General features: G+C 40.7%; 1 protein-coding gene and 2 long non-coding RNA genes across 7 annotated transcripts; 2 read left to right on the top strand and 1 right to left on the bottom strand.

The window, feature by feature from the left end:
- Nucleotides 1-606: 606 nt before the first annotated feature.
- LOC113578051 (interacts with SUPT6H, CTD assembly factor 1) lies at nt 607-11,212 on the bottom strand. Of its 5 annotated transcripts, none has more exons than XM_027011040.2 (17): nt 10,773-11,212; nt 9,978-10,069; nt 9,366-9,870; nt 9,013-9,066; nt 8,721-8,931; nt 8,480-8,531; nt 8,284-8,393; nt 7,340-7,490; nt 6,609-6,691; nt 6,249-6,378; nt 5,152-5,269; nt 4,387-4,498; nt 3,976-4,032; nt 2,896-2,952; nt 2,691-2,802; nt 1,858-2,002; nt 902-987 (listed from the first exon to the last, which is right to left on the bottom strand). In XM_027011040.2, the coding sequence occupies exons 1-16, from the start codon at nt 10,810-10,812 to the stop codon at nt 1,880-1,882; spliced, it is 2,007 nt and encodes a 668-aa protein (XP_026866841.2). In that variant the 5' UTR covers nt 10,813-11,212; the 3' UTR covers nt 902-987; nt 1,858-1,879. The 5 variants fall into 5 exon arrangements, with proteins under 5 accessions (XP_026866839.2, XP_026866842.2, XP_026866841.2 ...); XM_027011039.2 differs by having other exon boundaries at nt 903-987; nt 1,854-2,002; XM_027011038.2 differs by lacking the exon at nt 1,858-2,002 and having other exon boundaries at nt 607-987.
- LOC113578054 lies at nt 10,022-20,378 on the top strand. The gene is made up of 4 exons (XR_003410699.2): nt 10,022-10,107; nt 13,562-13,636; nt 18,893-19,074; nt 19,996-20,378. It is a non-coding gene; the product is annotated as an uncharacterized LOC113578054 (long non-coding RNA).
- Nucleotides 20,379-20,510: 132 nt separating this feature from the next.
- Nucleotides 20,511-24,599, top strand: LOC113578080. The gene is made up of 3 exons (XR_004776311.1): nt 20,511-20,582; nt 21,942-22,102; nt 24,461-24,599. It is a non-coding gene; the product is annotated as an uncharacterized LOC113578080 (long non-coding RNA).
- The last annotated feature ends 245 nt before the right edge of the window (nt 24,600-24,844 follow it).

Raw genomic sequence — 24,844 nt, 5'->3', positions numbered from 1 at the left:
TGTAGGAGTAACATGAAGAAATGTGAAAAAGTTCAAGGGGTATGAATACTTTTGCAAGACCCTGTGTGTCAGAATAGGAAAAACACTAAAACTTGTTGAAATTGTTCATGAAGTCTGTAGTCATGTCTAACCCTAGTTCGCCCCCCTCCCCCTTCTTTAAATTAGCATTAGACATCATTGCAATCTGAGAACATAAGACAATTGTTGTAGTTGGATTCACCCTATCTCTGATTGTACTGGAGTTGCATCAGATGAGGGCTTGGTATTCTGTTCATTCACTAATGCAGGAGTGCCCACCTTGCAGAAGTTAACTACCACCCGCCTCTAGGACATTTTCAGATCAAGGAATTCAGATGCATTTTAAAATTACAGCCACAGGAGTTTCAGATTGAATTTGAGGGCAGATTAGGAGGCTAAATCTCCAGAAAGTGATTAGAAGATGCACTTAATGCCCAGCAGGTGGCAGTGCTGTCAGTTTACGTCACCTGCACATTCTTTGCACACCAAGTCTCAGCAAAATACACCATGAATGCTAATATTCTGTTTCCTTCACTCTGTTTTCTTCCTTTGTTTCCTTCACAAAACCCAAGAGGGGAAAACAACAGATGATGTGGAATCAGTTTATTATCAAAGTTACAGCACAAGGCAGGCCACTGTCATTCTCCACGCAGATCGACATACACACATTATCCACCTGCATCCATTTAAGATGTTAGCTATATTACAGTCCTTCAGCTCCTTCTGCCATGAAGCCCAATTCAGCAACCATACAACAATAATATACATCCAGACTTACGGGATCATAGAAAAAAATAATAAAATTAACAAAAGCATAAACAAGACACGAAGGGCATAAGGGGATCAGAGGGGCATGCGGTTGCCCTCGACACTGATCTTCACAGCGTGACCCGTCTTCGTCAGGCGCCTGATGTCAGCAAAGCGTCGCATCTGTTTATCTACACGCGATATGCTCTTCCTCATAGGACCCTGAGGAGGAGGAGAGTAGAGCGGGTGAAAAATACAGCAGGGAACTATTCGGTCACGTATTTTGTGTTACAGTAAACCACTACCGTCCAGCCTGAAGCCGACCTTAGACGCTTCGGTCTGCTCTTCCTAAAAACCTGAACCGGTGTGCGCACACATGCGTGTACATGAGCACAGACACCCGCTTGCACACACAGACACTCGCTGGCAGACTGGCACAGATAAGTCACGTGCACAAACATGTATACACACATGCACATGCATGACTACACAGATACGAATTCACGCGCAGACATGCATACACACATGCATGTGCATGAGTGCACAGATACTAAGTCACATGCACAGGCATGCCCCTGCACAGACGTGCACTCGCACAGTTACACACATGCACATAAGCGCACGGATACGCACAACTTTAATAGAAGTTGCTTAAATGAGGAAGCAGTGTCGTGCTTGGTGGCCACTGATGCTCACTGGATCATCTTGTCCACTGGACATAGCTGGCACCCAGTACAAGCCTCATCACCATTCCCATAAACCATACACACAAGCCTTGCAAACATATTTAATATTTCCAAAATGTGCAAAATTTTAAAGAAAAAAAAACTGGATGACTTTGCAATAAACTGGGTGTAAGCACTGAATTGTTTAGTGATTTCCCTGACAGGATAAGCTCATAAAAGACTGGACTCTATGCTTGTGAACTGTCCTAGGTGTTTTAAACCTGAAAGGTGCACTACTGTTGGCCTCCATGCCCACTCCAAAGCCCTGTGTTATGCTAGTGTGGGGGGGGGGGGGTGAAAGAGAGACAAGCTCTTCCTCTACCATACTGCACACCGTGCAGCATGCAGAACACTGCCACTTACTGACCACCGCAGGCTGCCAACATCAACTACAGGGGCATGCGGTTCCCCTCCACGCTGATTTTCACAGCTCCCTGTGGGCGGCGCTGTTTCCTCTGCTCGGCAAAGCGCCGCTTGTGCTTCTCCAGTCGACTGATGCCTCTTTTAACCCTCTGGGGTCCAGAGTTATTCTTTGTTGTTGTAATTATTATAGACTTCTCTGAATATAGTAGCTCTAGTGTAATTACTATAACATTGCAATATCCTTTTTTGGTTGATGGCAATGTTAGACTTCAGGGGCTTAAATCCCCTCCTATGATAACTATTCCTACTAATCAAAAGCAGGCAGTTCCCTCTTAAAATTAAGTTGTTTAAAAGCTTCTCTAGCAAAACTGTCAAAAGCTCAACCAACTGTGTCCAAGCTCTTAAAACCTTAATGTACTAGTGTACTATTCATATGTACATGTAGCTGACTTGCAAGCAAGACAGAATCCATGAAATTTTAAACAAACCAGTGGCACCTTCTTGCTTAGAACCTGCTGAAAATCTAAAACATATGGTGCAGTCACCTACAAAAACTAAAATCTAAAAGTCTTACAATAAACGAGAACTCAAAACTATCACAAAAGGAAACAACATTCTCAACATCGTACAAAAGGGCCTCCATCAGCTGTCCTATACAATATACAAGTCACCTTCACCCAGAAACCTTTTTATGCTTATACAATGTAATTAAACTGAATAGGAGAAAAAAAATTAAAAACACCCTTGGCAAACTCTCTTCAGTACACATTATCAATTCATAACCCCTCCCATCAGATCCCATTCATAACCCCTCAAAATCTAGCCACTCCCACTAACCCGATTGGAGTCTGTCTCTACGTTCCATTTGGGTCGCACGACGTAGTCCTTATTGGAGGGCATGGGCACCCGTGCCCTGGCGCAAAACCCGGGGTCACCCGGCCTCAATGCTCTGAGAGAGACATGACAAAGGACATTGATCATCATACCTATGCATATAACTGAACACACTTATACACCGGGTGGATGCGTGTGAAATACTCACTTCTCTTCTCCCGTCAGCACCTTCTCCAGATCTCTTCGAGGTGTCTGTCCTCCTGAACTGTAAAGACCACACACACAGGCATACTGCTAAGAGCCAGACCTAAATGACAGCACTTAGTATGCGATTAGTGTGCTCAGCAGACTAGACACAGACATGCCGCGGGTGTTCCACCACAGCAGAAGCATATTGCGTTCTTAGTGTGACATGTGCTTGGTACACAGTTGGATTTGACCGCTACAGGAACTCCCACACACTGGCACTCAAACTGACAAACTTTCCAAAATTGCACACATATTTTCAGAGCAAAACGCTTTAAAATCGATGTTCACCCCACTAACGATTTTCCTGGGATTTTGCTGCATGTACCACATTGTTACGGTCAACTCACTGGTGACTTTTTTATGTGACCATAGTGAAAATACACATAATGATTGTTTTAATATTCACAAAAATGATTACTACTTTAAAACTTTGATCCAAGGAAAACCAGTTATTGTATAGAATGATGCACTACACATACATGTGGGAAGAACAGTGAAACAGCAGTAACAGTTGAGTGGATGCAGGAAGGAGGAAGGAGATTAGGATACCAAGTCAAAGAAGAGGAACCACTGAAAAGGTTCTGGAGTATATCAGAGGTTGCCATACTTTCACATAACCATGACTGTCATGAACAGTGAGGAAGATAGCAGTGCCCGGATGATGTCTGTTATTCCGAAAAGGTCTTGTGCAGACTAGTCACTGTATTCTAAAGTACCACAGGAGAAATCAATCAGTCTGATTCACCTGGTCTACCTACTGAATTTTTTTGATGAATTTAATCTAAAACCTCTTCAGAAATGAAAATACAACTAACTTTTACGAAAACATCAGGTGGTGTAGTGAAAACTAGCACGTGCGTAATAATGTAACTACAGTTAAAGATGCATGCAAATATTCATGACACTTAATGCTCACAACCTTCCCCTCTAATCACACACAAACACACACAGATTAAACCTGACAAAGCACTGCGATGCAGAGCATTCAGGGCAGTCATGCGCAGTCTCCCACAGGCACGCACACAGACACGCACAAAACCTGAGGTGGGGGCCAAAGACATCAGTTTCCTCTGCCCTCTCTACCTTCTGAGGCTCACTTTTGTGTGTGTGTGAACGTATATGTGTGTGATGAGAGAGGAAGTAACAATAGGGGGAGGGAATGAGAAAAGAACAGAGTGGTTTAAAAAAGCTGTGAAAGAAAAACTCGAGTAGATCTATGGAGAAAAAACTGAAAGCATGAAATATGATATATGAAGGCAGAAGATTTATATATCAATACCCACAGCATAGTTCACCCTTGGCTCTGTGTTTATGTCCATGAAAATTAGTATGAAAACCCCATATACCGATGTGTGAGTAAGGCTTCTTGTGTAGGATCTTTGTTTGTGTATGAGCGCCTCTGTACCTGGTTGTCCAAGATCCGTATGTGTTTGTATGAGTGCATCTGTACCTGAGCCGTCTGCGGGGGGCAATCTGCTGATCAAGGTCTCTCTGTTGTCTCTCCTCTCTCGTCATGCCTTTATAATTAGATGACAAGCCAAAGATGGGCCGCGACCACTCATCTACACAAACACACAAATTCATTAGAAATGGCTATAACAATGATCCACTTTATACTGCTACTCACAAGCACAGACAAGTGTGTATGTGTGTATTTGTCACCAACTTTATGAGCAAGGTGTGTTTGAGTGCATGTATTAAACAGGGAGTTCATCTTTGACCACCAAGTATTTATGAGAAAAGTAAATTAAAAACTCAGTTAAAATAACCTGCACCCCCCCACATTTGCATTACATGCTAAAATAAAATGTTGACGTGTGTAATATGTTTATGTTTTTTTCCCCTTCTTTGCATTTCAGTGAACGACTGTATTCCTCCACTGTGTCAGAACTACTTCCTGGACATGCTCGTGCCTACCCTGCATTATTAAGTATTTGCTAAATTGTTAAGCAAACAGTATTCATAGAAATGTTTGCTGAAGAGTACAAATGCAAGCTACATTCTGGAGTGGGTTGTCATGCCACACTATTCTGAACCATATAACGGGCATAGTTTTTCTCAGACCAGTAACTGGCACAAAGTTCTGTGTCTTAACAACAGAGTAAAAACAAACCCTTACATTTGTTGGGTGAACGTGTCCTCTATGCTTGGCACTGAAGTGGGTGTCTGTGTGTATACATAGAATTTTGATGGGAAGTTGGGAGTATATACGTACTGATAAGTTTGAGAGCGAGGTCTTTGTTTGGACGTGACTCTTTGGGGTGTTTGTAGAGGTACATGACAGCTCGACCAATTCCACTCATCTTCAGAGTCTCTTGGCTGACACTGGGCAACTGCAGAATGCACGGACGTAGACACACAGAAAAGCTATACTGAAACAAAGAATTTTTCCCCAATTCGCCACTGTCCCATTTATAGCAGAACATGTGAAAACTGAGCAGGTGGATCCGGTCTCTTAGTCATGCGTGTCCAGTAAAACATTAGCAGTAAGGGCTTTGCCAAGTCTACAGTGAGTCAGCAGCAGGAGCCTACTAATGACACTCTGCCAGAAATAACTACCCCCACTGTAGGTATTCCACAAGACAGAACTACCCCCACTGTATACATTCCAACAGAAATAACTACCCCCACTGCATGCCAGGAACCAAGATTCCTCAGCAGAACATTACCCAGAGTATCACACTGCTTCTGCTGGCTTTCTTCATAGAGTGCATCCTGGTGCCATCTCTTCCGCTATTAAGCACTGCATACACTACCCCGTGATGTAAAAGAAAATGTGATTCAAAAGACCAAGCCACCTTTTCCCACTGCTCCATGGTCCAGTTTTGATGCTCAGATGCCCACTGTATACACTTTAGGCAGTGAATAGAGGTCAGCATAGGCTCTCTGACCAGTTTGACCACTTTGATTGGCTAGCCTTCACACCTCCATATACATCAGCGCACCCTGAGCGCCAAGGACGGCGTCTCTAGTTCACTGGTTGTCCTTCCTTGGACTGCTTTGATAGGTATTAACCACTCCATACTGGTAACACCCCACAAGACCTGACATTTTGGAGATTTTTTTGCTCTGACTTAGTGGTCTATCCATCACAGTCTGGCGCTTGTCAAAGTCGCTCAGATCCTCACACTTGCCCATTTTCCTGCTTCCAACACAGCACCTTTAGGAACTGAGTGTTCACTTGCTGCCAAATGCATCCAACCCCTTGACAGGTGCCGTTATAATAATCAAATGTTATTCCTGTCACCTGTCAGTGGGTTTAATGTTGTGACTAAATCAGTGTGGGGTGATATGTGGAGATGGAAGCCTCACTTCCTGCAGGATCTTGAGCAGCTCCTCCCTGATCTTCAGTGCAGGGAGACTCTTGTCTGGTAGAGGACTGATCCATTCCTTAATCGCAGTCATCACACCACTGTCTATAAACGTCTCCTTCAGATCCTGCCTGAAGAATGAGCGTGCGAACACACACACCCCGCCCCCCACACACACACACACACACACACACACACACACACACACACACACACACACACACACACACACACACACACACACACACACACACACACACACACACACACACACAACCCCAAATCAAGGTGCGGACAGACTTACTTACGCAATGCCACAGTTCACCCTTCAATAGATAGAGAGGACTGAAGGGCTTCTTACTTTTTTAAATGCATCACAACTGTGGGCAAAAGCATCAACTTTTTCAGAGCTGGCTTCTTCTGACTGTTTAGAGTCCGATCCTCCTGCAAGCATGAATATGAACACACACACAAATATTTCATCATCTCTCCAAACATCTGATCGAATTTACATTCTCACTAAAGGCAAGAAATTATCCACAAGGGGGATATTCCTTAGTATTGAGGACAGAGTGTAGAGAGAAAGGCACATTTCAGAATACCTCCACATCACTTTCTTCCACATAACATTGGCAAACTAAAAGAAGCACAATGAACTCGTCAGACAAAGTATACGACAGTCTGCCTGCAGCACCGTGTTCACGGAGAGCACTTATTTAGTAAAACAAATGCATCCAGGAAAGGTCAAACTAGTCCAGGCCAATCTGCTATTTAATTAAAATGAACAGTACAACAATATTCTCCGTTATATTGGGTGCTGAAGGCCAGTTGCCAGAAGAGAGGTTTCAGCACTGCCAAACACAAACCAGGTGCCCAAGCTAAAGAATTGGTTACACTAAAGCAGCAACTGGCATCTGCAGGGTTTCACATGGTCAAACAACAAATGAATGAAGTTATATTTATATAGCACCTTTCAAGAAACCCAAGCTCACTGTAAAATAGGAATGTATACACCTCCCTAGAGAACTGACGTGGCAGGACCCTTTACACAGATTCTACTAGTTGGCCTTTAAACAAAACACACGTGCACACCTCTGCAGCTTCAGTCATCTTGGTGATCATGGCGCTGACTACATCGTCCGCATCACTGATGAATGTTCCTCCATCGCGGTGGCGTCTCCGCTTGCCACTCTGAGCTTTCCTCCGTGCCAGCATCATATCAAAATCAGACATGAACATCATGCTAGATACACACACACATACACACACATACAAACACATACAAACACACATTAATATCATAGAAAAGTACACTTGTGAAATGGTGTACGAATGACTAAGTCACATTTGTGCAGGATTGTTGGCAATGGTTAGTACCGGTGTGTAGATGAACACAACGTTAGCACAGGTATGTCGGCGAACAGCATTAGAATAGATGCATTGGTGTACACAGTGTTAACACAGGTGTGCTAAAGTTACAAAATTGCTGGTTTGCACATACAAGTAGGTTAACAGGCATGTAGTCATTTGTAAGACAAAAGTTTAGCAGCTGTGTGTACAGTAGCAGTTAGCACAGATGTGCAATAATTTTAAAGGAAAAAATGAACACGTACGCAGATTTCCAAGGTTGAGCAACAGCTAACGGTGACGTCATAATTAAAGCAAAACAAACATTGCAGTTAAATTGGCTAGATAGCACATTCCTATTATTGTAAGTGGGCATTTGCAATATAGCTAAGCATAACTATATAATGAGCAAAGAAAAATATTTTTATTATCTTATGAGGGTTGGTGACATGCGTTCACATTTAAGCAGTTACAGCAGAGCTGTATTTTAAGCAAAAATTTGAAGGGTAAGACAAGTTTATCATTATTCTTGTTTTTGTGCTTTGGAAATCGCTCTTTTACCACATTGTTTTGTTTTGTTTTTACACTGACCCCGTTCATAGTGTGTTATGCAGTAAACAAACAGTTTAAAGCTGCAGATTAGGCATAATTAATTTGCTAGGGTGTACTAGTGAGAGATGGTTACTTACTCTCTTCCTCCCCTCTCAATATCATCAGAATCAGAGTCATCAGCTGTCACTTTTTGACCTGCAGCGTGAGATTGCTGATTCTCTCCCTCCAGCTCCTCCTGATTAAAACCCTGCTCATGCACAAAAACACACACAGTCAGATATGCTCAACAAAACAGGCAACAGGTAAGTTATGGGACAGACTGGAGTGCTTTACCGTAAACTCCTCCTCATCTCCTGACTCCCCAAAGATATCCGCAATCATTTTCCTATGGGGCACAGATGGCATTCGTTACAAAGACATGCACATGCAACATAGCCATCAAGTTCAACAACAGTCAACAGCAGTCAGCACAATAAAAGCTAAAACTATTCATACATGGGTGGTGAAAGAAAGAATGTAGAAATTATGGAGTGAGGAGAGATGGAGAAAAAGCAGAGGGGGCAGGTACACTCACTCTTCCTCGTTGTTTTCTGAGTCGCTGTCGCTGCCAAATAGTGTCTTCTCGTCCTTTTTCCCAGCGTCTGTCTCCATCCTGCTCTCCTCTTCCTCCTCACTGTCCGATCCCAGCTCTCGGAGCTTGGCGGCCACGGTCTTATCCGGCGCCTCCGAGCCTTCCTCACTGGCTGACTCGTCATCATCCGACACAGCCCTTCGTCTCTTTGTGGCTGTGGAGAGGTCACCTGTGTCAGACCCTTGTCACACGACTGATAAGGTGGGGTTGAAAGTGATAAACGAGAGCACTGTACCTTTCATTTCCCCCTCATCCTCGCTGTCAGAGAGAATGGCCGCCTTCCTCTTCACTGAAGGAAGAGATTTGCTACATCTTAGAGTTAAGCTCCTGAGCTACCAAGAAGCATAATTCAGCATCGGTGCAAACAGCACAGATTTATGCAGTTCTTTAAAACCAAAATAGTTTGTTTCAGTACAAGGTACAATCAGGACAACCTCTAAAACTATTTAAGATTCAGATATTGCTAAAATTCAGCTCAGCAGGCATGATCCTACAGTCTACATTTATGCTCTTACCTAGCTTCCAATACACCTGTGCTGAGAAACACTGGCGTGAACATTTCTCACTGTGCACACCAGGTTAACGTACCTGGCTTTTCCTCATCGTCGCTGTCTGCGATAGTACGCTGAGTGTGCATTTCATCCTGCTCACTGTCCGCTTCCTCTTTTGGCTTCCTCTCCTCTTCCTCACTGTCGGAGTGCACTGCAGCTTTGGCATCGCACTCTCCGGCCTCTCCATCTTTCCTTCCCTCATCTCCATCCTCTCCCTCTGACTCTCCCCGAGTCCTCTGTCTAGACTTCTCCCCATCAGATTCGCTGTCCGAGTTCGAGTCCGAGCGAGGGCTCTCTCCCCTGCGTGGGTCCTCACAATCTGATTCGCTAGCACGTGCTGTTGGCTGCTCCTCTCTCTCTGATGGGCTCCCCCTGCATTTCGTTGGGGAGTCTTCACCATCGTCTTCACTGTCAGCGTGGTGGGGTGCTTCTGGCTCTGAGTCGCTGACCTGTCTTCCTCTGCCATCCTCATGTTCTGAACCGCTACCACCACCAGGGGGCACCAGACTGCCGGCCACACTCTCCCGGTCACTGCCTTCATCCTTCACAACAAACAAACAAGACTTACAGTTGTCTGGAATTTGACCAGTGGACCCTGGAGAAAACAAACGTTAAGGGATCAAAGGTCATGGTCAGAAGACTTTCTAACCTCGGACTGGCGCGACTCCCCCCTCATCTCCTCTTCCTCCAGGTCGGACCCCACAGCATTTTCGTCCTGCACCGGTGTGCCACTGCCGTCATCTACAAAAACACCAGTAGGTGCGCAAATCCAAGCTCATGTAAGTACCAGTAAAACACAGCCCACATGCTGAAGACTTCTTACAGCTAACCTAACATTCTCATTGTGCGTTAACCAGCGTGACAAAGATGGATCACTACTAAATCCTTGAGGCACAATTAGCATGCTGAAGTTGATATGTCTGCTGAATAGTTTCCGCCACAAAATATGACATAGCACAGCTAAAAATACTTTTCAAGACGACAGTATAAAAACAAAATGTCATACCTGTTGCTAAATACGTTTCTTACCAGACAGGAAATGAAAGAAAAAAGCAGTTTATTAACTGCTCAACTGAAGTGAAAGTAACAAATAAAGACGATTAGCATGATGCGCAATTGAACTGTAAGAAAAACAACCTGTCTGTGGCAGGAAGCAGACAGACAGCTAACTGGGTTAGATGGTTAGCTAGCTAACGCTGAATAGTATTAGAAAAATCCATGTTGGCGGTCTAATCTAAAAAATGGATCGTCGTTGTTAACCTAAGCTTTATAAATAAGTGATTACAGGTGTCGTCCACGGTTAAGAAACATGATCGTACATGATCACCTTCAAATCAGACTCTTTCCTTCAGCCCTGTCATTTTCGAGCTAAAAACGTAAAAGGACAACGCCGAATAGCTAAAGAGTGACGCTAAACGACAGATTCAAGGTTATCTGATATTACCTGAGTGGTTCCCTGAAAAGAATTCATCTCCACCGTCCATTTGTGCGTCGAACGAACGGCTAGTCAACTTTACAAAGAATCTGCTGAACACGAACGAGTATGACGAATATCACTTAGCTACAGCAGGCAATGGTAAAAACAAACACCGATAACCGAAGCGCTTAGCTCGTTGCCTTGTCCAGTGCCGGCGACTCCTTCTTCCTAGGCCTGTTCCTGGTATTGTTACCCAGCACTGATTACATGTAGCCCGCTAGCTACATTCGACCAGTTTTATATGACCATCGCCTGTATCTGTATGTTTACGCGCTATATTATCAATACATCGTGAGCAAGACACATGACGGTCAATCAAATGCAACTTTCTTCACGCGCCTACAAAGGCTAACTAGCCAGCTAGCTAATATTTTGTTACCAAAATGGTGCCGCCAACTCTTTGGGGCGCGCGCGTGTGGTCGCGCACTATATGACGTCAGAAGTTCTACGATTAATGCGTTTATGCGTACCGTTCGATATGTTAGTGTTCGATATTCTTAGAACATTTACTATCATTTCCATTGTTTAGAAACAGTTATTTAGGCAAACCAATGAGCAATGTGTTAATGTTTTTAAAATGTTTAAAGGACATTTTCAGCTTCTAGTCCTATGTTTTAATTAAAATATATTTGAATTGAGTTCCGACAACGTCAATTTTATACTGCCTAAAATATGCAGAACTGAGTAAATCTCCTCTTATAACCTAGCTATCTTTGCTTGGGTCATTCTGAGCGAGTCGTATCCAATACCTCTGGTAGTCGTTTTTCGTGAACTACACATGTCTTCTTTCGGTTTGCTAATATAAATATGCTCAAGATAGAATGATATTGAATAAATTATAGCCTAAATGCATACGTCTAGATTAAATAACTGGTACGTGTTGATCAGTGATATTTTACAAAGAGACAAGGAGGAAAATAAACACTATACATGCAATGTCATCAATAAAAGCGAATATTTATTTACATCAATAGGCCGACAGGTTTTGAGTGTGGTTTGTACAATGTGCAAGAGTGGGATAATGAGTGAATGAATGCAAGTAATAACCTAACAATGCGTGCAATGAGGAACATGACATTCGTAGGCTACTTGTGGAAATCAATATCCAGTGTGATTGGAAAATGTGCAATGCCTAAAAAACAGTTCATAAAAACCAAAAGAAAGAGATCACATAATGATAAGATGATTGGATAATACTCAGCTGTTTGCTTTTTGCCTGAACAGATGAAGCACCAAACAACTTTATATGGATTATGCATAAAATCAAAGTAGACTCAGTGATAGCAACGTTGCATGGGACACTGAGCAACTTCTGCTACTGTTTCCTTAGGCTTAAGACATATGCTTCAGGAAGCTCATCAAAGATCATCTCTACGGCATGCACTGTGGTCAAGGTTCTTATGAGGGACCCTGCTGGCATCCTCTTACTGTAGTGTGGTGGAGGTCATTGTGGCCTCTCTGTCCTTTCCCTGCATGGCTCGAACAGAGATGGTGCCCTCAGAGAATCGAGTTGCTGAAATGGACATCCAGTGTGTCTGTGGATAGGGTCATTTTCTAAAACGAGGGTGTCAGCGTTACCCTTTCTGACCACCAGAGCCTCACCCGAATACTAGTGTTGTCTCCATAGTTACGTTGTACTTACCTGTTTAACATTATCCGTTGAGTCTCCCTGCTTAAACCACCAGTTATGCTAATCTGTGTGAAGTATTGCCAACTCAGTAGTCAGAATTACCAAGACGTTTCTTGCTCTGCTGAGTCTCTTGTGTACTGAACGTAGCCTGTGTTTTACATCTGTGATCCATGCCTAGCCCTTTTGTACTGTTGCCATTTTGCTCTCTATCTTCTCTTGTTTTTGACCCTGCTCTGCATTTGAAATTTTACTCTTTGCTTTTTTTTGCCCTTTGTATTGCCTTTTGCTATTAAATTGTATGGAATTATATAAATTACGGGGACCCGCATATGGATGTTTCTCGTGTTTCAGAGTCTCATCCGTTTTTGGATGTATTTTTTTCGTGCAAACCCTTAGCTTTCTTTGCAGAGCTCTGATTCTTGGCAGTGTTCGGCCAGCCTAGAACAGATGGGCTGGAGCAGTGTAGTCGCGCCAAGCCTCTGTGGCTCAGCGACCGTTCTGCTGGTTTGAAGCTCTCTTTCTTTTTCTTTTTCCTTTTTTTTGAAGGGTTCTATGTGATTTTGATATGTTCTATGTGATTCTATGTGATTTTGATATGTTCTATGTGATTCTATGTGATTTTGATATGTTCTATGTGGTTCTATGTGATTTTGATGTCTGTGGATTTTTGCAACTTGGGCAGGTTTGAGGCCAAGTTTGTGGAAGACCTGGATTGTGTGCATCATTTGCTCTAATACTTTGTTTATGTGTTGACCTGAACTGGCTCATCGCCATGGTTTTGTCGATGAATGTTTTTGAGATGTTCTGTTCATTTTCCTCCCACTTTCTCTTTGTCTTATTGTTATTCTCAGTGTCTCTCTTTTATTTGATGCTTATTTTTCCTTGCATCTTTTTGAAACTTCTTCCTCCTACATTCTATAGGTGTTTTATAATAATCAGAAAGAGAATTGTTTCTTGAAGGCTGCAGTTTTTGAGGAGTCCTTTACATTAGGTCCATCATTGTCTCTATGGCCTAAATCCACCTGCTTGTAAGATTCTGCCTCTTTAATTTTCCCTAGCCTTGCTTCAAAGTTTCCAGGATCTCTCACACTGATTGTCCTCTCCTCCATTTGTCTGTCTGGGACAGATGTTCTCTGTGGAGCCATGGTTAGGAGTTGTCCATGCAGAAGGCTGAGCAGGGCTGTCCTCCTGGAACACTCAGGTATGTCCCTCCAGCAGGTGGGAACTGCATGCACTGAGCTGATTGATCATATCTGTAATAGAACCACACAGAAGCCAGTGGAGGAGCTGTTCATCCAAATCTTTAGGCATATCATGCCCATCAGAAATGTTGGAATATAATAAATCATAATTTTAATGGGTATATGTGACTCATGATTATCCTTCAAGCCCATTTCCCAAAAAGTTTGGATGCTGTGTAAACTAAATAAAAATAGAATATTGACATAGTCAGCAGTGAGGCATGAGTGATGACACTCAGGATTTTTATTAAAGAAGCACAGAAAACAAAGCAGCTTTGAGTAGAAGCAAAAGGAATAAATGAAAAAAAAATCAAAAAACAACAAGCAGTAATACTATTAGCATGCTGGGAAGGCACACGATGGGCAAAGACACTAACAGCAGGATAGGGACCCCCAATGGAAGCACTGGACTCAGGTACCTGTGGGGGTTAAATACGACAAAGGGTTTAAATAATACATTGGTGATAGGGACTGGGTAAGTGGCTATGTTGTGATGGGTGTGTACTGACCGGGGGGCTTGACAAAAATGCAATCGTGTCAAATAATTTAACCCCTATATTTGAAATCAGTACAAATATTAAACGAAATGTTAAAACTGAGAAATGTTATTCCTTTTTAAAAAATATATATACCAATTTTGAATTTGATGCCAGCAACATGTATCAGAATAGTTATGACAGGTTAAGTCTGCTGCTGTTTCATCTTCTTTTAAAACTTTGTAAGCTTTTAGGAACTGAAGAAACCTGCTGTTAATTTGAAAGTGAACACTTTCCCATTCTTGTTTGATATAGGCTTTCAGCTGCTAAATAGTTTTGGATCTCCTTTGTCGATTTTTTTTGTTTCATAATGCACCAAATGTTTTCAATTGGTGACAGGTCTGGACTGCAAGCAGGCCAGTTTAACACCCGGAATCTTTTACTGTGGAGCCATGCTGTTGTACTGCATGCAGAAGGTTGTCTGGCATTGCCTTGCTAAAATAAGCAAAGCCTTCCCTGATAAAGGTAATGCCTGGATGGCAGCATATGTTGCGCCAAAAAATGCTCCAAAGTATCATTCAGTGCCAGATGTGCAGGTAACCCATGCCCTGTGTACTAAAGCGCCCCCTGCACCATCACAGATGCTAGCTTTTGAACTGTGCACTGATAAGCCAGATGGTCTTTATCCGCTTCAGTGTGGAAGCCACGGCGTCCATGGTTTCCAATATTTTGAGTCATCAGACAACAGGAATTAGCCTGGACCTTTCCACTTTGCCTCAGTTAATCTTAAGAACTTTGGCCCAAAGAAAGTAGCTGCCTTTCTGGATGTTGTTTATATGTGGATACCTCTTTGTATGGTATAGTTTTGATGAACTGTGTTCATACACAATGGTTTTCAGAACCATTCCTGAGACCATGCAGTGATTGCCAACACAGAATCATGTCTATTTTTTTAACACAGTGCTGCCTGAGGATCTAAAGCTCATGGCCATCCAATACTGGTTTTTGTCCTTGTCCCTTGCACATATAGATTTCTCCGGTTTGTCCAAATCTTTTAATGATATTATGGATCATAGATAATGAAATCCCTAAACTCTTTGCAATGTTACATTGAAGAACATTGTTCTGAAATTTGTTGCGGTGGTGAGCCCCTCCCTATCTTTCATTCTGAAAGACTCCGCCTCTTTTGGATGCTCATTTTTAATGTTATTGACCTGTTGCCAATTAACCTAATTAGTTGTGAAATGTTTCAATAGGTTTTTTTTTTTGTGCGGTTTTTTTTTTTTACACAATTCCAGCTTTTTCAAATGTGTTGTTGGCATATGGGCATATATTTTTAAAAAAAGAATAAAAAAGCTCAGTCTCTACATTTTAAGTTTTTGTTTAAAATTGTCAATTAAATATAGGGGTTAAGTGATTTGCAGATAATTACATTCTGTTTTTAGGTTAATAATTTAATTATTTTTAATTTATAACTATTTAAATTAGTACATTTTGTTTATTCAGTTTTTATTTTCTATTTTCTATTAGTATTAGTATTTCTAAGTATTTTATATTATTTTTACAACTGCAGCCATTGTTTTGTAGAATTCTACTCTGACCTATATTGCACCGAACTATATCGCAGCAGAGGTAATATTTCTCTTTACAATAATTTAAAAGAACAATTCTTGTAATTTAGTTTCTTCATACCTGTGAATAAGTATCTGAGCTCAAAGCAGAAGTGCATATATATATATATATATATATATATATATATATATATATATATATATATATATATATATATATATATATATATATATATATAAAAATTACCCACTCACCCTCCTTCAGGCAGTAATTTTTCCTTCAAGCTCAGGTCCTCTACCAGGGGCCTGGAAGCTTGAGAGTCCTGCATATCTTAGCAGTTCCCAGGATCTTAGATGCTGTTTCTGGGATCTGCTGGAGTCATTCTCCCACTCTGGGGGTCACAGCCGCTAATGCTCCAATTACAATGGGAACCACTGTTGCTTTCACTCTCAACATCTTGTCTAGCTCTTCTCTCAGCCCTTTCTTGACCTTTTCATGTTCCTTGTTCCAGATGTTGCTAATGCTTGGGATTGCTACATTTATCACTATGGCCCTCTTCTGCTGTTTATCCATCACTACTATGTCCAGTTGGTTAGCCATTACCATTTTTTTTCAATCTGTATCTGGAAGCCCCACAGTCCCACAGGATCCTAGCTCAGTCATTCTTCACCACCTTTGGGGGAGCTTCCAGCCTGTACTCAGCACACACACACACACACACGTGTGTGTGTGTGTGTGTGTGTGTGTTCGCATATACATATAAATGAACAGCAATCACTTACAATAAAAAAGATGCTTGATGCATCATACAGTAGCCTATGACACTCATAAATGTGCTGTGGTATTTATTAGACTATCTTGTATAATACAAACACAGAAAATGCACCAACAAAATAGATCAATTTTTGTTCTGCTCCATACAAACTAGGCTAAATGTCAATTCCAGCTTGTACTTGTACGCATAGCTTTTCCCCACATAATTACCACTCTTATTAATAAGCAATGAGAACAGTTAGGGCTGAACATTTAAAGACATTTATTCAAGTTATTTATGTGACATTTGTGACATAGCAACTTGCTGTTGCTAAGGTTATGCTCTTAGGAGTCAGGTCAATGGTTATCTGGAGCAGAGCTGAACCCCAGTACTGTCTTGACTTCATAATTTGTTAGGGAGCAGCTAGCCAATTATTTTGGCACTTCTGCCTCCATGTGCATTTGATTGGCTGCATTTTAGTTTATAGCCCCAGGCAGACAGGGGGCATTTGTGTTGACATGATGTTGACAAATAAACTGTTGTTGATCTAAAGTCAAATCGTCAATGGTGAAAGGGGAAAAAGTAGAGCAGGCTGAATTATGAAAACAGGAAAAGGTACAGAGGCTAAAAATGAACTGAGCTCTGGGTAAAGTGCTTTTACGACATGAAGGTCGGTGGGTTGCTTTAGGAAGGTCTACATTCAGCAGAAATACATGAACAGATTTCATTGTTTCTTTCTCCATAGTCTGGCTCCAGCACCATGAGGACAGAATTTAAATTTATAATACAAAGAGTTGAAGACTGACTACTAATTGAGAAACAGTTTTTATTATTTATTTTCATTTTTACAGTGCAAATACAACAGATACACACACAAACATGCAAACAAGCAAATAAACAAATACTGGCAATTTTAATGGCTGGAATATTATGAAGATTATAAAATTCAGTATTCTTTTTAGTCATTGTAGCGCTGCAGTCTCTTAACAGTCACTTGTATTTTATTTAGTTATTGAGACATTAACCTAAATAAATGTTTCAGTTTCCTTGAGCAGTAGCCTATGTTCCAAGACTTTTCAGTAGGGGGCGCTACAGGCCTGTAGGATTTTCTGTCTCTAGGAAATGAGAAATTTTCATTTATTTATTATTGCAGTTTAAAAGTAAAGCAATAACTCCATGGAGCCTACTAGTTCATCACAGTACAGCATCCACTATCTTGGACAGCTGCCCCAACCATGGAGTGTTTTGTACATGTTTGTATCTCCAGAAGTCAAGGATGTGAAGGGTTCTTTCAGATTGGGGGTGAGGAGGATTGTCTTCGGGGATAGATTTACTGTTTTTCAGACTGCCAGTACAAATTGCACTCATGCTAAAGAATTACATTAAACTTCCTATAAAAGTCTCTCTTTCTGTCTCTCATTAAGTACGTTGCAGCTACTGACTTAGCCTTCCTATACATAGAGACACATGAATCACAACGAGAGAGATGGAGCATGTAATAGCTACAAAGTGGTGTTGAGAGAAAGAGAGAGGATTTGAAGAAGAGGCTGAAATACAGACTCTGATCTCTTTTACTTCCTCCATGACACTATACATCCATGACTAATTATATTATAATCAATAAATTATAACATAAATAATGTTAAATATATAAAATTGCAACATTTTAAATGTGCTGGAACTAAGAACTAAGACTAGCAGAAGGAAGGAGTGAGAGTGAAGGAGTGAGCAAGAGACATTAACAAAATCATCTTCTCTGCATAGCCAATGCTTCCAAATATTCAACAACTCAACACTTAAACACATGCACATTTGATTACTGACCAATGAAAGACAGGAAAATGACTTATGTTTTCACTATTACTCCATTACTTCATTAGTACTGCCAATAATACATCAATCAACATTAATACTAAACTGTTTCTTTAATGGCGAACAATTCATAACACATTGAATATATTTTCTTACAAAAATATGTTTTTACCAAGGTAGAAGAGGGTGTTTGCTTGTCTGTTCAAATGGAGAGGGTTCACTTGGCTATTCACTTGGAGAGTTTTCACTTGGCTCTTGGCAGTAGAGAGTGTTCACATGGGTGCTGTACTGTGAGTAATGAAAAAGTGGCAGGTAAATGACTTAAAGCACCAGACATAGCTGACATAGATACACCTAGTGCTCACTAGCTCAGTAAACAATTGCACTCATAGATACAGGAAAAGATGGGGATCTAAAGAGTTGAAAATCGAAAATGTTTACATAAAAAAACATTGAAAATATATTTTTATTTACAGGCAGTTTCAGTCTTTTTCTACTGAAAACTGATCCCCCCCCATTAGGGCATTGCAGTTCTACTAAGTTTTAATGCTTATTATAGTTGGCCTCTCACTCGCTCTCTTTTCTCTCTCTGTCGTATCAAGTGCTTGGAGCATCCCGAAGCACTCAGAGGGGGTGATGGGCCTGGCCATTACACCATGATGCTGCAGCAGAGACTCAGGCCTGCCATGGTGCAGCTGTTTTCAACTCACATTGTGGGAAAAGTATGTTGCTAACGTCAACCTGATTCGCTGCAGCATGGCTGGCTGGTCATCAAGGGGGTGAGGTAAGAACCTCAATGGCTTTTTATTAATAGAAATGACAAATCTTTCTTTGAAAAAAGTGGCTAGCTATCTATCTATCTATCTATCTATCTATCTATCTATCTATCTATCTATCTATCTATATATATATATATATATATATATATATATATATAAACTATGCAGTTTTATGCTGTATAGAGTATACTCAAGTATACCTCTTGGGTTAACAGTTAAGAAAGATGTATTTTCCACTAGTTTGAGTGGTCCAGATGGTAGGTGTTTGAGTTTGAAGAGAGATACACATGATTATACTTGATTACCTGGAGATGCAGGTACATGAAACAGTCCACATTATCTCTACTAGCTGCCTAAAAAGACCCAATAACTTGGCAGCTGTGGGCCTTAAACTTACGACCTTATGATTACTAATTAAGTACCTTAACCACTGAGCTACCACAGCCGCTTTTCAGGAAAACATTAAGAATGAATGTCTTGATATGTAAATGTTGACGCATGAAGTGCACACAGTCTGTTGTTTGTCTTGTATATCACTGCATGTCGTTTTCATGGGCTTCTTGTAAATCTCTGCATATAATAGCTAGCAAACGTCCCGGCTTCTTTACAACTACTTGATTGAACATGGCATAATGTTACCGGATCACTTTCCAAATATCCATTCAACATTATGTTAAGACAGATGCTTGAACCTTCAGCAGACTTGATAATTCTGAAACTCTGGCTATACGACACTCGTCAGTGTCTAACTTCGCTATGCTAACCTAGCTCGCTAGATAGCTGTCCTTGCTGTCCAATTTCACATAAACCTAGCTAGTCTCGTGTGTATTTAGATACGGCTTTGAAGTTTTAGTTATGGCCATAGTTTTAAATCGTTGTAGCACAGTTTTTGATATGCACTGACCAGTTTTGATTTCTCTACCTAGGTTCTTTTGCTGCTTGCAAATTTAACATTTTCAGACCGGTTAGCTGACGTCCGCTCAATTTGACCTCTTCCGGAAATACAGTGTAGGTGCACGTTTTTGTTATCGATTTAACGATTTAATTAACAGCGACGAATGTTTGCCACCCCTTTATGCAAAATTGTTTTTAAAGTGAAAGATTATGACTTCATCTTTTAAACCGAAACCTTTTCGGATCTTTCCCCAAAGTATTTTAAAAATGTTATTTTCTTATTTGCAAACATTTCAGTGTACAATATTTAAATTTGCAATCCTTTGTTTGCTTAATAGCTTTTATTGACGTGCAGTTAACCTTTTTGTCAACGTTATGTTGTCTGTCTTTGCCTATTTAGCTTTACTGTAACATAAGAGGCCTTGTTTCCTAATATATAAATAAATGGTATTTCCAAACGCCAAAATTCGTTATATCACTGTTTCCTGTCAATGCAATTTAAGATACATTTAAGATACTCATTGCTACCGACATCCATTTGGGTTACCTGGATGCTGTCAGAGGCAACGACACGTTTGTGACATTTGAGGAGATCATGAAATGTGCAAAGCAAAATGAGGTGAGATATGTGTATACATACATACATACATACATACATACATACATACATACACACTCAACAGTTCTTCAGTGTGTTATCATTATGGTTTGTATCTGTTTAGGGTGCTTGCCTACTTGCGTGCACATTTAAGAATTATTTCCATTATTATCTGAATGATGTGTTTTTCCAGGAGTAAACTCATTTTAAAGTCATTCATTAAGTAATTTAAAGTGTTGTTCAAAGTGCCTTATAAATTGTAAGACCCCAGACTCTCATGACTTGTGTTTAGTTTGGGAACTTTGCAGTAAACACCATTTAGATTAATGGTAAAACAGTTAATTTATTAATTACCACTGGCCTCTAGAGGGAACAGCAGCAGTGTTAGGCCTAGGTTAGGAACACACGAAACCTTTATTGAAGAACTAACGCCAACTGTGTGTGACTGGTGATCACCTTCAGTCAGCTCACTGGCATCCTTCATTCCTTGTGTGTATTTACACTCAAACATACCAAACATTCTACAGCTGATGAGCGACATGTATGTACGTTCTGTGACTTTACAAAAGAAAATAACTCAAAAGAAAACCGCTGCTTCCTGAAGGTGCAGGCTTCTTTTAATGAGTATATTGAGTTCCTTCCTTCTATCAAATTGCATACATTAGCATCAAGGTAATGACAGATGTTACACCTGTTCTCTATATAGTTAGCACAATAAAACTACTTTTTGTTTAGCCAAATTTAATGTTAGATTAACACACTGCCTTGGTAGATTAAGCCACTGTGCAACAGAAAACCCTTATGCAGTTTATGTCTACATTCTCATTTTTAGTCAAATTTAGATTGAATAGCCAATTAGAAAAATACATAATCTGCCAAAATAGTTCTGACGAGGGCCAACTAGAGACAAAATGCTGAACTTGCGCACTGAGTATGGGTAACGGTCAGTCACCTACGCCCTCTAATGGCCTGACACCCTCCAGAGGCTGATTGTCAGGTCAGCGGGTCCCTAGCCTTATAGTTTGAGTTGTTGTCACTACACACTACTCACTGACATCAAACTAGGCTGAACAATAGGCTGTGACAAGGTAAGAGCTATAGGTACCAAATGGCATCAAATGCTTGATGGCAGTATTAGTGCATCAGGAATTATTACACAGTAATTAATACATTTACATTTATAGATTTCAATACATTTAGCAGATGTATTTGTCCACAGACACATATGGAACTGCATTTTTATTCATCTTGTATGTTGTCCCTATGCTAGTGCAAACATGCTAAAATCTAAGGATACCATCAAGATAGAGAGCATTGTGAGAGACAGGCATTCGGTGCAAAACTCAGTCTTTCTCGCCCAAACACTTTCCTCTTTGCCAGGTGGATTTCGTGTTGCTGGGTGGTGATCTTTTCCATGACAACAAGCCCTCACGCAAAGCCATGCACAACTGCATGGAGGCCATGCGGCAGTACTGCATGGGGGACAAGCCCATCCTCTTCGAGGTCCTTAGTGACCAGGCCGTCAACTTCTGCAACAGCAAGTGAGCGTGTGTCACACGTTTATCTGTGCCTTTGTTTTTGATCCCTGTTGCACTGAAGGTGAAATGTGCATTGGATCTTAGTGGTGGTTAGTTTAATGAATGATCACTTGATTATAAAAACAGTTTTCAAAAAAGGGCAGAGGTCATCCTGTGATTTTAAAATGAATTCATCCTGATTTTGGTATATTTTACCATAGATATGGAAAAACAGGATTTAAATAGAAATAGTTGGAAATGATTTATAAGTGCAATAATGCTCTTGCTACAGTGCCTCTTAAGACCGGGGAGTTTTACAGGTATCAGCCCACATGGAAAGTAAGAATACACTAATCCAGAAATATTTTTTTCCACAAATAAATGATAAAAAAACCTACCATGTTTCTGATGGTACAACATCTTCTGCCATTGAAGAAATGGAGTAGAATATAACAGCATTAACGCAATAATAGCAAAATAATATTTACTTGTAGATAGTGTTGAGCATTGAAAATGCATACTGTCTAATTCAGTGGACCATTAATTCTAAATGTAATTTAAGTCAGGTGTCATCAGGTGACATGCCTATATTAGGAACTGTGGCTCTGCATGGTTGTATTGCATGCCTCCTGACCACCAGGGGGCAGCTTGGCATTTGGTTCCATTCCCTGGCGTGGATCGAGACTTATGTCCACAAAGTTGCGTGACAAGTGGCATAAAAGACGTTGTCACCTGTCTTCCGTTCCTTTTCATTTTCATGTTTGGATTGAGTGTGTCATGCAGCTCGAGCTGAGCAAGTCTGGCAGTGTAACAGTTGTATTAAGTTGTATTATGTAGAGGGCTCAGTGGTTACGGTACTCTACTAGTAAAGGTTGCCAGTTCAAGCCCCACTGCCGCCAAGTTGCCACTGTTAAGACAAGGCCCTTAACCCTCAATCGCTCAAATTGTACTCATAATTGTAAGTCCTAATTGTGATTGTATAATTGTAAGTCATAATTGTAAGTTGCTTCGGATAAAAGCATCAGCTAATTGACATAAATGCAAATGTATTAAGTCTCGCCAGTGATACTTGGAACGTTCCACAGTGTGTTTCTCCATGTTGGCTCCGTCCAGTCATAAAAATATCCATGTTCTTACCATTGGTTCTCCCTGTGTTTAGGCCACTGGCAGTCTGTCACAGAGTTTTATCACGGGTGGTTCGTTAAAACTCCCGTCATTGGGCAGTGTGCACATTTAAAGCATAAGACGCTTGGTATTTTATGGTTGTACTAAAGATCTCGGTTGTCAGTGCATCCTTTCCTTATAATGTCTTCTGTACATACCATACCAGAATATTACAAGTAGGTGCCAATTTTGGTGAGCAAAACACTAATATATTACAGATTTCTAGCTCCATTTGATCAGTTCTAATATACAACTTATGGTTTCTTATTGTATATTTTTATATACTCAAACCTGGTATGTCCTTCTTTAAGGAGTTATGAATTTGACCACCCTAGTCGTATCCCTCGTGGTTTGGTTTGTTGGCCATTTTCAAGGCTGACTGGCGATCACATTGTGCAGTGTAGTTTGAGTGCTGGTCAGCTTTTTGAGCTTGTCAGAGTGAGCTGTATGCAGAAGAGAAAGTTCTGTTTTGTCAGTGAGTATTAGATGAAGGTTAGCTAACTGAATCATTTTTACTTTCAAAATAGCTCTAGATAGCTTGACAGCTGCAAACTGACAAAACTGAAGTTTGAATAGCCTATTTAACAAAAATGGGGGGGAAAAAAAACATTGGCGCTGGACATTTTTGCTGTCAGTGTGTGACGGGCAGTTTTCAAAAACTCATTCATTTTGTTCATTGACAAAAAACATTTAGATCCAGCGTGTATTATATGTACATAAGACAGAATGACATGACTATTATACAGTCTATTATAATTCATTCTACCTCCGTCATCTGCTTACTAATATTTTTCTTTTTTATTTGGCCTTATAGCAAGCTTATGAGACACATGATTTTCTTTATATTGTCAACCACCTGCTTTATTGCATGACATGTTATAAAGTCCCTGCTCACTGAGACTAACAGTGTTAAACTGTACAATTTTCTAGATTTATGTATGCATGTATCTATATACTTTAACTGTAAGTGAAGTGTAATTAGCTTAATATACTTTCCATAGCTTAAAATAAAGAAACCTTTAGTTTCTAAGTTATTGCTGTGAAATGAAGTCTTGCTCCTGATTCCCAACTGACATTTTTTCTGCTGCTTTCAGCTTTTCGTAAGTGGACAATGTGTCTCGTGCCCTCATCCAGAGCTGATGTTGTAAACACACACACACGTGCACAAATTCATGGCTGTGCAGAACATCTTGACCTCTTTTTATTCCCTCATCTCAGGTTTCCATGGGTGAACTACCAGGATGAAAACCTGAACATCTCCATTCCTGTTTTTAGTGTGCATGGAAACCATAATGACCCAACTGGGGTAAGGGAAACTGTCAGCTCTGAAGCTGGATGCCTCCCATTGGATAAGTACTGCCTGGGTGATTGTTTCAGCTGGCACCAAGTTTTAACCCTAATTGATGCAGTGAGTAGCTTCTCACTTGTTAAACAACTATGTTGAAAGACACATCCTGTGATCATGGAAAAGATGTTAATCTGTTTCAGAAGGGTCAAATTATTGGCATGCATCAAGCAGAGAAAACATCTAAGGAGATTGCTGAAACTACTAAAATCGGGTTAAAAACTGTCCAACGTATTATTAAAAAGTGGAAGGACAGT

This window comes from Electrophorus electricus, chromosome 7 (assembly GCF_013358815.1).
Source record: "Electrophorus electricus isolate fEleEle1 chromosome 7, fEleEle1.pri, whole genome shotgun sequence".
In the NCBI taxonomy this organism is placed as follows: Eukaryota; Metazoa; Chordata; class Actinopteri; order Gymnotiformes; family Gymnotidae; genus Electrophorus; species Electrophorus electricus.
The sequence above is the reverse complement of the archived record's forward strand: the minus strand, read 5'-3'. Positions and strand labels throughout refer to the sequence as shown.